We start from the raw sequence: 13,707 nt of genomic DNA, 5'->3' as shown, positions 1-13,707 counted from the left end.
TTAAATACGTCAAACGCCTTTATTTATTTTTCCAATATATACAAAAAATGTTTTAGAATTTAATTTGTCGCAGGAAAAAAGTTAATATTTCTAGCTCATTAAGCCGCATCAATGTCATCCTTATCAGTGATTGTCGCGGCCAAGCAAATATTCACTGCGGATCAGTGTGACTGCTACCATCCAGATTGGCCGCATTGTTTGTCCGCTGCTTAGGCTAAGCAGAGATAAGGAATTTGATAGGTTGATGCTTTGGAACCCGATAACTTTGGTTCTAATTAAGTGAGAGTGATGAAACTTGGTGTATAGTTTCATTACATCAATATCAAGATTAAGAACGGTTGTGAAGATTTTCTGCTCAGGGTAAGCCGATCGATAAGCAATTTGATTGGTTGAGACTTTGGGACACGATAACTCTCCTTCTAATTGGGGTAAAATGTTTAAACTTGATGTAGATGTTTATTAGGCGAATTCCTTGATGGAGTTCGAAGCAATTTGTTTGGTTGATACTTTGGGACACGATAACTTTACCGTAGTTCTAATTAAGTGAGAGTGATGAAACTTGGTGTATAGTTTCATTACACCAATACCATGACTAAGTTTGATCATGAGTATTTACTGCTCAGGACAAGCAGAGTGATAAGCAATAGCAATTTGATTGTTCGAGACTTTGAAGCTAGATAACTCTAGATTCTTATTGTCATTGACAGGGAGTGGTGATACTTCGTGTATAGTTTCATTACACCATTACCATGCCAGAGTTCGATGATGAACATTATATTCTTAGGCTAAGTAGAGACTTATAACTGATTGGTCGAGACTTTGGAACACAATAACTTCCCTTCTAACTGAGGTGCAATGTTCAAACTTGATGTCGGTGTCTATTAGGAGAAATCATGCTCATTTTACACTAAGGAAAAGTAGAGATAACAATTTGATTGGTTGAGGATTTGGAACACGATAGCATTGGTTCTAATTGGGCGAGAGTGATGGGCATAGATTCAATATATCAATACCTTGACTAAGTACCAAGATGAGATAAGCAATTTGATTTGAAAGTAACAATTCTGCTTTTAATTAGGGTATAATGTTTAGATGTTCATTAGATGAATTTCTTGACTGGGTTTGATGAATAACATTTTCTGCTGAAGTTAAGCAGAGCTAAGCAATTTCATTGTCGATGCTATGGGACAAAATAACATCGATTCTCACTTATGGAGAGTGATGAAACTTGGTGTAGAGTTTCACTCCCAGGTACTTAAAAATCTTGACTGAGTTCAATCGTAAACATTTTCTGCTTAGACTAAGAATATATAATCAGTTTGATCGCTTGATACTTTGCAAAAAAGTAAATGCGCAATTAATTAATAATTAATATGTGTCACTGTTGGCTTATTTTTCTTTTTGCCGGAAGCCTGTATCATTACAAGCCCGGGACTGTACAGTGCAGGGGACGCGTACGCCCCCCTCCCCTCTCCCTGCCCAAATCACTTGATTTGTTGTTTATTTCTGTCAAGGTCTATAGTTTTGTCTTGTAGGCTTTGTTTGGCGTATAGTGCGGTCCCCTGCACTTACTATTAGAATAAATGAAAGGCATTGAAACAATTGAGTAACTTGAGTTAGTGCCACAGGAAGCGCTACTTGAGTTTGAAGCCTTCATGCCCATCCCCAGGACAAACACAATACAATTCGGTCCTTACTATTGCGGTGTTTTTGCGGAAAAATAAGATTGTAATCTAAACAAATAAAAATTTCATTAAAATTGGAACAATAAAATACGATTGCCCTTGTGTAAGGTGTTTCAGAATCAAGAAGAGTTGTTTTCGCCATAAATAACCGGCGGTTGCCAGGAAATAGACACCCAGATTTTGCAAGAGATGGATAGTGAACAAGCTAAACAAAAACGCGATTTTTTGTACAATCAGGGGCCATAATCCAGTTACGTTATGTTTGAATATCGAAATGAACCAAGATCTCTGTGATATAAACATACTTTTAAAGTTTCATCAAAATTGAATACATATTGTGACTTCTAGAGGGTCCACAAGCTAAAACGTTATTTTTTCAAACAATGCGTGATTATCGGAAGAAATCAATGTCTTTGTGATATAAATATACTTTTCAAGTTTCATCAAAATCGAATAAAAATTGTGACTTCTAGGTCGTCCACAACCTTGGTATTACACACTTTTAGACTATTTGCGTACAATAATAATAATAATAATGTATTTATATAGCGCCTATTATCCAGTAAACTGCTCAATGGCACTGAGTTGTCTGTCACAGGAAATAATGTTATATTAAAGTTAAGAGATGAGTCTTTAGTCTCTTTTTGAATTCTGCGATAGTTCCTCCTTCTTTCACATGTTGGGGTAGCTTGTTCCACAGGACTGGTGCTGCTACAGAGAAGGCCCTATCATCACACGATGCGAGATTGGCTCTTAGAATATCAAGTTGTTGTATATTTGACCTGGTGTTCTTTGATGGGATTTTATTTGAATTAGGCCCTGGAGATAGCTTAGAGCTATGGCATGAAGACACTTGTACGTCAACAGTAAAATCTTAAATTCTACACGTTTCCTCACAGGTAGCTAGCGAAGCTCCCTAAGAATTGGTGAAATATGATCATGAAGTTTGGTTTTAGTAATAATTCTTGCGACTGTGTTTGTGTTTTGAATCTTCTGTAGACGATTTAATAAAGTTGTTAGGAGACGGTAAAGTAGAGAGTTACAATAGTCCAGGCGAGAAGTTATGGAGGCATTGACAAGAGTTTTGGTTGAATCCACATCAAGATATTTTCGAATTTTACTTATCTGGCGCAGCTGACGGAAACAGTATTTGATTACAGAGGAAATGTGTTTATTAACGTTCATGGATGAATCGAAGATAACACCTAGATTTCTGGCTAATTCGACAACATGAATTACACAATCTCCAATGCAGTTTTCCATTGGGCCTCTGAGATACAACTGGGTATCATCAGCAAAGAGGTGAATATTCGCATCACATTCCCTGATAACATGTAAATTGTGAAAAGAACTGGGCCGAGGACTGATCCTTGGGGAACCCCATACTGTAGTACTGTTGATTGTTATTTTGCACCCCCAACACACACTAATTGCGATCTGCATGTTAAGTAGGATCTGATAAGCTCCAGTGACGAATCAGGTAGCTTTATTCTTTGCTTTAAGAGCTGCACGAGACGTTGGTGATCTATGGTGTCTAATGCGGCTGATAAGTCTAATAATACGAATAGAATAACATGTTTTTTGTCCATGGCTCAAAGAATATCATCGTGAACCCTTCTTAGGGCCGTCTCTGTACTATAAAGATTTCTGTAAGCAAACTGGTATGTTTCTAGTAGATTATGTTGATTCACGTGGTTTTTCAGTTGATCCTCAATGATTTTTTTCAATAATTTAGGAATAGTATATCTTGGTCAACGTTCGTTTTTTTGAGGATTGATTTCACATAAGCTGTCTTAAATACTTCGGGAAATTCTTCTAAGCTGTTTATTGTATCATTGATAAGGCCAAGGAGATGTGTTGTACTGGCACAGGAAACTTTCTTGAAAAGCCATGTAGGTAATACATCCAATTTACATGATTTTGCTGGAGCTTTCTGGATTAACTTCGTGAGGTAGTCTGTGGATATCTCTTTTATTTCGAACGATGGAATAGAACCATTCTGCTGGTCATTGTGGTCAATAAAATCGTTTTCAATTTGAAAGCCCTGTCTTAATTTTTCAATCTTCTATGTAAAGTATCTGGCAAAGATATCGGGGAGTTGGTTCGTTTTATAGCATGATGGCATAGCGTCTGAAAACGAATTTTTAGTGAGACTTATGCAGATGTTGAATAATACTTTACTACCGACCTTCTCTTTTAAAACTTGGGTTTTAGCATACGCGATAGCATTGTTATACTGGTTTGGTTTTTCCTTGAAGATTTGGTGATGAACTTCTAGCCCGTGATCTACATTCATGTTTCAATTGTTGAAGTGAATCATCAAACCACGTGGTATCAGGCTGGATAACAACGGGCCTCGTCTTAAGTGGAGCATGTTTATCTAAAATAAAATAACTTGCAAAGACTGAATTTGCACCAGCGATCGTTAAGTGACTGGATTTTGTCTGGCAGTTTCGGCCAGGTTTTTACGAAATTCGAACTCAATCAAAATCGAATAAAAATTGTGATCCACCACCTTGATATGACATACTTTTACACTATTTGCGTTGGGGGAGGGGCCATTTTGTCCAAAAGTTTCGGTCCGAATTTCAAGAAATTCGAACTCAACCCTCATTATGGTGATATATTTAAACGTTTTTTTTTTAAATCGGATAAAAATTGTGACCTCTAGAGGGACCAGAAACGCGACTTTTCGTACAATCAGGGATCATAATCCAGGGAGTGACGGTCCGATATGCGCAACCGAGATCTTTGGGTTATAAACATACTTTTCAGCTTTCATCAAAATCGGATAAAATTTGTGACATCTAGGATGTCCACAAGCTAAAACGTAATTCTTCGTACAATCAGGAATCATAATCCATGAAGTTACGGTCCGATACATGCCAAATTTCGGATAAAAATTGTGTCCTGTAGAGAGTGCCCACAGACAAAATGTGGGCGTATAAAAATTGTTTAAAGACGCTTCTCTTTTTATTTTCAGATGGGTTGCTATTCTTTATCCACTAAAAGCCAAATATTTGTGTACATATTCTCATGCTCGTTTGGTTCTATTCATTGTGTGGGCATTTTCTTTTATTACGGCGATCCCTGTTCTAATTGGACAAGTAAGTAACTTATATAAATTTGTGTATTGTCATAAAAAAAATCATCCGTGGTGACAAGGGGGTTGGGTGGTTACGTGGTGCAACTCGTGTGCAGTGGTTTATATGATTTATTGTTTATACAAGTCTTGTGCTGGATCCCGATCGAGTTTGTACTTGACAAGGGGTAGGTTCGTGGGTTTTCTCCGGATATTCTGATTTCATCATACTTCCCAAGACAACTTCCTGCGCGAAAGCGAAATATTCAAGTAAACAATATAAGCATCCATTATATTAGTCCCGAAATGACGTGATAAGTGTCGTGTGGACGCTTATCTCTCATTATAACATAATACGAACACGGCTTTCGTATTATACGTTAGCATTTATATTCAGATTATCTCTTTACTGGTCAAATTATTTTTGTTTCAGAAACATGTGTTGGTTGGTGTAAAGATAAAGGCATATTGGTGTGTTAAGAACTGGCCTTCATCTAAAATTGAGATAGTATTTGAAGTATATATGTTAGTGTTGATGTTTGTAATACCTATGACAGTGATGATTGTAGCTTATGCTGGCATATGTAAAGAATTATTAGCATTATCATCAACAAGAGCTAATCTTAGAGTATCTAGGTAAGAAATGAAAAGTAAATATAATGTTTGCTCAGAGACGAGAAAATGCGAAGTAGTGCCAGGACATCACTTATATCTTCATGATTTATAGCATTAAAGATTTATTTCGTCAACAGTCTCAGGCCTGATAATATATATACATGTACTAATGACCAACGATTGGGAAACATATCCAAATTACCGGGAACATATATTTCTTATCAAAAACAGCACATTTAAACGCAGTCGCCATTATTTAGTGCTCGCACTTGTCTGACGACGAATGTCTGCCCGCTCGCGTTACCTGGCGATGAGTAATGTTCACGCTAAAATACCAACGACTGGCTCAGTTGTTGACGCTCAGTGATAATGAACCACTCTCAGTCAATAATTCTATACTTTAATTGTCATTTCAATTTCACAGTGCATATGTCTTGACGAGAAACTTAAGACCATTATAACTTCTCCTGATTGTACACCCTGTGAATTAGTTCTAAATTTATTTGAAACGTGGTCTCGTCATGGTGTATAAAAGCGCTGACATTATATGGAGTTTGCACTTTCATAAAACGTATTCGAGTGGTATTTTCAAGTCGCGATTCGAACGCAGCACCTGAACTTATGGTAAACATCTTTGTAGATTCTAGCGATTTCTATATAGAGAAAGTAAATGAAGATATAAGTGATGTTATCTTAACGGTAGGATATTGGACATATTAATCTTCATATTTCACTGTAGAAATATCAACTGTCGGACATGGCATAAATCAATTTCACTGAAACCTTTTGACCGGCTATGATATGGAAGAAGATATTGTATTCAACTGTCGATGCTTAATTTTATTTCATGCCGTTTAAGGAAATTAGTTTGGTTGAATCGTAGGTCAAGGCGAAAAGCTTTTTGTTTCTCCCAGGATTTTCAGTATAAACAAAACCCTCTTTAGCTTTGTCGACCAAATAGGTATAGTTTCTAATTAACTTATTGTATTGGAAATGATAGTCATATAATCCTCGTAGGAGTTGTTGAATATATTGCTCAACATGCTTAACAGTACATTACGTGCTATGTAGATCTGGTTTTATATTGATTTAATAACACAAACTAACTATAAATCTGTGAAAATCTCAATGTATTACACCAGGTAACTTGATTTGTAAAAAACAAATCGGAATTTACTTTACAAAGTACATGTAGTTTTATTTTTGAAAAAACAAATCGAATTTAGATGTGAAATTAAATTATTATTCTGAAATTCAAACAGCAGCATCTTTTATTTTGTCCTATCACGACTTGTGTCCGCTTTGGCATGACAGTTTTCACAGAAATGGAATGTCATTACCTATCTTTCCTTTTTTATGTTGTATGTCTCTGCGGGTAGCCATAAATAGGTCGACATAGTGAAATTATTAAATAAAGTTATAATCTGTATTTTTAAAATGACACGAACTGTTCCATACAAGAATACAAGTATTTTAAAACAATATTTTAAACATGGTGACCTTGAAGTGTTTCAAGAATAATTGTGTATTTTGGACAAATTTCAATAGGGTCAAGGTACATTTTCTTACAAATTAGACCAACTGTTCATTACTCTTTACTTGTCTTTAAAAGCAATAACCATTGATTAAGACTAATGGGGTACTGTTGGCCGATATTTGTAGGGGAAATGACCACTGCATATTTTCCAATATAAAATGACCACTCAATAATGATTGCGGCAAAGCCTGTTAGGCCAAATTAGAATGTGTAATTGAAGTTTGGTATGTCATTGGCTCCCAGTCAACCCTTAAGAAATTGATATATTAATTTGGAGTTTTCTAGCTCTAAGATAGTAGTATAGATAACATCTACATTGACAGTTAATAGGAAAACGAGAGAAATAACCAACAAACCAAAGGATAAGACAGTGAGATCGAGTGAAATATATTACTCTTATTAATTATAAGGTTTTAATTCAGTTGCTGATGCTCAATTATTTAATAATATCTCCACTTTTCTACGATACCAAAGAAATAGGAATGAAGTATCCGCTAACAACTACAAAAAGATGATTTGAATGTGAAATGAGTAAATGTCTTTCGTCATGTGTCAACTCATTTATTATTAAACAGCACTTATCCACACACAACCAGATTATAAATTGTTCAGATATTTAATTATACTGACAATAATGGCTGAATAATGACATATTATTAACACAAGTATGGTTAAGCTGTTAGTTGACCTACTGACCCAATTTTTTGGGCGTTCACTTGATTCTGATTTAAATATGGTTTATCCCAATGTAGGACCAAATCAGCTTACGCATTCAAAAGAGAGTAAATGAAATGGATTTTAACTTCCACTCGACAATTGGTCATTTTGGAATCCTTCAGTTAAAAATTGACAGTAGGGGTTGGGTACCCGAAGAAAACTCAGGGAACATTATAAATTGTGACATACATATTATTATCCAGAATCGAATCCTTAATAATAAGCCACCCCTTCCCTAAAACATATTCAAACTAATTTATCTAACACATGTTTACATTCAAATCCCTCTCAAACATTTTAATGACAAGATACCTTTTTAAAGAAACATTGTTTGTCACGTGACTTAATTTAGGGAGAATCATAGAGGTGTATATTGACTAGAGTGTATTGTGGTCACGTGATCCCCATTGACGTAACGTTAACGCCGTGGGCCGTCACTGGAGACTGGCCGCCATGTTTCAACCGGGAAAGAATCACGGAAGTGCCCGGATAAACGCTATGTAAAGAAAGGGAAATAGACTGACGGAGGGCGGACAAGCCCATTAAAAAAGCAGTTCTAATTCAACAATATCAACCATAAAAATGATGATTGAAAGGTCTAACCTCACTGTCCTAAAAACAAAATCGTTTTGGTCAACTGGCATATTTTTGGGGCTTTATTATTAAGAATACCTCTTATCATAATCATCATCATGATGAATACCGTGGCATGGTCACCATCCATGGTGTAAATTGTAATGCAGAACTGACGAAATCATGTTTATTTTATTAATTGAGCACAGTGAACGTCCTCGAATGTCCCGATCTATAAAGTGTTCAGCAAAATTTTGAACATTGCTCCTCGGTAGTTCACATAAAACTTTATTTTGGATAGATCTAAATAATTTGTTCAGTTGGACGATTTGAAATGAAAGGACTGCTTGATTGACAGATAACTAAACTATCTATATCATGTAAAGATATAAAATCGATTTTAAAAATAATCTATGACTTCTATCATTTACCAGTAGAATAATATCTGGTGCCGATTGGAAATATTTTTTTTTAAAAAAAGGAAAATATAAACACGCCTAGCAAGGCCTTAGTAGGCCTATATGATTTTAAATTTCCATGATCTGGTGTCTGATTTTTCTTTGTTGAAAAATACGGCGGTATATTAAATTTTACAAAAAAAAAAGACTAACCTAATCATACTTAATAAGATTTTCGTAGTAGCAGCGATTAAAAAAAAATATCATTATCATCTGGCCTATTTTTTTTTTTTTTTTACAAAATTTGACTGGGAATGAAGTTATCAAGATTACTTATTATTATTAACCATTTTTTTTTGTAACTAGTTCGGGGGTTTTATACGGGTTTTCAGAAGAAGAAAAAAAAAGAAACATAAATATTGCAAGAAACTTTCACTTTATTCTGTACATCTGTGCAATGAATGTCGGCCTAATTAATAAAATCCGAGGGAGTAAAACTAACCGATAGTAAAGCAACTACTGGCCAGTGAGTGCATGTCTGTGACTAAACACTCCACTCGGCAAACCTCAACAGATTCCAGTACCCTACATCTAATCTCGGCTGTATGACAAAGTCCGCCATTAGAACTACTTTCAAGTTCCCGGATTACAATGGCGTTGTCCATGACGACCAATGACGTCATTGATGACGACGTATTTGAAGAATGTTTTATCTTACAAAATTTTCAAAGTTTGAAGCTGTTTTTCTTTCAAGTTTATCCGATTTTCTTTTGACAAGGACAAATTTGCACTGAAAATTCTACACACTCTTCGAACGACGCAATTTTAAGAACTTCTTTCTAAACGCGGGCAAGTTTCCCTTATAAGTAAACCGGTGCCGCATCGCAAATGTATAGGCGTAGGTACATATCACTTAATGTCATACAGCCGAGGCTAGATGTAGGGTACCGGAATCTGCCGAGGTTTGCCGAGTTGTAAACACTCCACTCCAATCAGTAGACTTACTCCCCGCGATATTTTTCGTACATTGCAAAATGTGTGTATATATATAATATGCGCAATTTCCATAATAATTAAATATACATTAATTTGGAAGTTCGCTAAACGCACGGACGTTGTAATTATTACATAATAAAAGTATCAGTACTAATAATAGAGACCCGCCCGGTTTCCGGTCTCAAACTTCCAGTGTTCGACGTCTTCTCGCCGTGTTTATTAAATTATTTTACACAATTATCATGATTATACTATATCTATTAGATCACTATTTCACTTATAATATATCTTACGTACTTAAGAAATGATAATCCACTCCCTTTTCGCCTGACATTGTATTAACCAAAACAACAACAACTCTCCGGCATGTTGATATATGCCAACGTAGGCTAAATCTTCCCGGTTGTAAAATGGCTGCCGACCGCCATAGTCGGCACGCGATCACGTGACCACCATGCACTCTAGTCAATATATACACCTCCATGGGGAGAATACATTCCTGCCTGTATTTGTCGTTAAGCGTTGTTCAATTACCACAAATATCGAAACCTAAGTAAATTCTTGCACTTTCTTTTTTAGTCGTTCAATCTCGGAGTCTACTGGACGTTTAATTCTCTCGGTGTTCACACAACCGTTAGCCATTAGATCAACACATAAGATAGGCTGTCAGTTAGTGACATCCGTACAAATTTGTCCTGTGGGCGCCCCATGGGTGTTGTCCAGGGGCTTCAGTATTTTTCTCGTAAAATTGTGTCTCTACTTTCTATATTAATATGCCATACTTTCATTGGAAATAACTAGTAAATATATACATTCTTGGGAATATATCTTTAAAGCAGACACGATAGGCCACTGACCAATTCCTTCATAACTATCGAATACCAGGTTATTGAAAGGATCACGATAAACCGACCTTTCAATAACTACCTTATAACACTGGCGGTTCTTGTATATGTAATGCTGACAAGCAACGTCTCAGTAAAATTCTATCTTATATTCTATATACACCAAGATAAACACTACTGAACCAAATTGAAACACGCAAACTTACGATCTAACAAGAAAGAAAGAACAAGATATAGATACGTGACAGTTATAGCCCACGAGAATCATTCTCCAAATGAAGCAGTCTTATTACTTTTCAGATTTATTCATTGTTTTAATAGACTTTATCTAAAGAACTGTTAGGTCGAAAGATCATACACGCAATTCAACTCATACTCTTAGCACATTCTCAGTGAAATCAACAAGTCGGTTCCTTATTTAAATAATCTTTAGAGTATTTGGTGTTAATAATAATACTATTTCGAATCACAATGTCTACATTTGCTGCGTATATTTTCCTAAATTGTTCACGTTCCTTCACATTGCATTTTTTCAAATATATGTTTGATACGCACGTTCTTTGATTTATTTCGATACACTTAACAGAACCAGCTAGCAAAATTGTATAATTGACTTTCATGGGAATTCCAATGCTTTGTTGAAAAAAAGAAATATTGTCCGTCTGCAAAATTATATTGTTTCTGTGATATTTGAGCGTATTGGTTAACAGAGACTTTGTTGAACATCCAGTCAATGATCAATTCTTTTGTCTTGGGAGACTTTAACAAATCGTGGAACATAAAATTAGCCTTTAAGAGAATAGTAAATTATTTATAAGGAAGTAGATGAATACTTAATTTTTTGCCGCATTGTCATCACCGTTTGTCAAAATTAATTATGATTTTCATAGAGCGGGGGGTGGGGGGGGGGCTGAGAAAACATTTGAGGTTAAGTGGGCGACCGTAATCCATATTGCGCACAAGTCAGTGATCGACTCCACGCCGCTTGACTTAATAACGGAGCAGTCTCTCCATACCCCCCCCCCCCCCGCCCTCGCCACCAAAAACACAATACCACCAGAGGATAAAGGTATTAAGGTAATAGGCAGTTGGTCAGATGTAGCATCGTACATCCGCGGGTATTATTTCAAAACTAAATGCTTGCTGAAAGCATAGACATGGGCCCAACCTATTCTAGCGGGATTACGTTGACTTGCGATTCGGCGATTAGCTATGTCTAGTACTATGTATAATATTAATTAGATAGGTTTGTATTATACTCATCAAGTGCGGAAGTGCCCATTCTCTGCATTCTGTGCATCCCGAAGCGACATCCTGCATACGTCACTCCAATAACAGGCAATGTGAAATGAAATGAATTGAGGTTTGACGTCCTTTTTTCTGCACCGATTGGTCTAATGAAGACGGCCGTACGACATAATATGAGGGAAATTTGCTGTTTAAGTTCTCAGGATAATCAGTTTTCTTTGTGAAGGAACTCGTAATGAAACTGTTAGTAATACGATTGGAATAGGTGTTACAGTTTTTAGATCTACGGCTAGAAATAGCATGAATCATGACTGTGTGTCATTGAGCTTCAGACTAATAATAAAAACAGTGACTGTTAAATGTGTCATTGAGGGTTACAGTACGGAATTTTATTTTATTCAAGTATCGGTATGGTTAGATTCACTCTTAATTAGGGTGCCCCGCCATAAATAAATATTTGCAAATAGCTCGACAATTACACCACAATATTTATATATATACCAATCCTTAAATCTGTTTGGCACATTAATTATAGTCACTAATTAAACGGCCATGTTGTACTTAATAAGCTATGACCATTTAACCATCGATGAAAAATGGTTTCGAATGTCGTCCATAATTTCCAGGCGCTTTTGAGCAAAAAATAGGTTACGTGCCCTTGTTTTGAAATAAGTCTCGCTTAAAAAGTCTACTGAACATTCTCCGTCTGATTGACAGGCCGGGATAATCAAGACTACATTTTTAAGAAACATGACAGAAAGCTGGAACAAGAAATTGAATTTCGAAAAACGCACGGTGGGCAATTCAAGAAATGTTTTAAGAACCTTATACAGGTTTAATGAAACTACTGCTAGTATCATGTTCCTGCATGTCTAACCCGAGTTTTTCAGAGATATTATTTGTACTAAACCAAAAGATGCCGCTCCTAACGGTATATTGTTAATGATAAAGCAATTTAAATAATAAAACGAACGTAATTTCTAAAGCTGCTGTAATAACCAAAAAGCTAAATATTACTGCTATTCAGAATCGTCAACAATAGATTTTTTACGGCTGTAATAGTTGATAGATGTGTTGAGAATTTCACGTGTGATGGCTATTTATAGACTCAAAGAGAGTGCGTGACTAGGCAAAAGTCACTTCGGAGACAAGCCACTGAAGTGTGCACATTCACCGTGTCGAGTACCACTTTTAGTAGGAAAAATTTTCGGCACTTGGGGCACCCTATCTTAATTGGATTTGTGCAAAATTCATTAAAGTTCTATCCTATTCCATTGTTCTTATTTACAATTAGTTGTTTTGTCTTTACAGCGGAAAACTCGTTCAGCAGCAAACTAGCAGCGGTAACAATGGAAATCAGAGAACAGTAGTTCCTGTTTATAATCAGCCAGGTATCATCTATACAAAGACAAAGCCAAAGAGAACCAAAACCGATGACGTCGATGATAAAACAATTAAGGTATTTAATTAGAAAACCCCAAATATGGCTATTGCTCTGCCCTGAATATTAGCTTCCCTTCAAGGAGATTTATTTTCTAGTCCTAATATGATTTTGCTATTAATATGACTTTTATCTCAAGAATTAAGATTACCGGTGAAAGTGTATACGTTTGATTATACCTAATCCCACTCGGCCATTGCTTCAGGAAAGTGGGGACGGCGGTTATTCAATTGGGTTTTGTCATTGTGCTTTCATCACATTTTATGCAACAACGTAATGTCTAGAGATGCCTTTTCAGTCATTCAAGTCGATTTGAAAAACAACGCCATTTTGACAATTTAATAATTCGTGCATATTCATTTAGATTACTGAAAGGCAAAAATTTACCTCTAGCGAATTCATTTTGATAAGATAGAAAGAGAATGTATTTTAATATGACTTAGTATAAATTTAAACCTTCTTTGAAACGCAATACATTTCCTTCTTGTGAATGGGTTTAAACAAACTATGTCTTCATTATCATGGTGAGCCACTGTGACTTATTTTTTTTAAAGAACTTGGAATATATCT

The 13,707-nt window shown here is 35.8% G+C and overlaps 1 protein-coding gene across 1 annotated transcript in view; it reads left to right on the top strand.

The window, feature by feature from the left end:
- LOC126819257 (G-protein coupled receptor 54) overlaps window positions 1-13,707 on the top strand; it is a 69,119-nt gene that overhangs the window by 46,718 nt on the left and 8,694 nt on the right. Inside the window, exons 3-5 of the mRNA XM_050547193.2 lie at window positions 4,669-4,792; window positions 5,201-5,403; window positions 13,008-13,155. Of these exons, the coding sequence (XP_050403150.1) occupies window positions 4,669-4,792; window positions 5,201-5,403; window positions 13,008-13,155 (475 nt within the window). The remainder of the gene's footprint in view (window positions 1-4,668; window positions 4,793-5,200; window positions 5,404-13,007; window positions 13,156-13,707) is intronic.

Source organism: Patella vulgata, chromosome 4, assembly GCF_932274485.2.
Source record: "Patella vulgata chromosome 4, xgPatVulg1.2, whole genome shotgun sequence".
NCBI classification, from domain to species: domain Eukaryota; kingdom Metazoa; phylum Mollusca; class Gastropoda; family Patellidae; genus Patella; species Patella vulgata.
The sequence above is the reverse complement of the archived record's forward strand: the minus strand, read 5'-3'. Positions and strand labels throughout refer to the sequence as shown.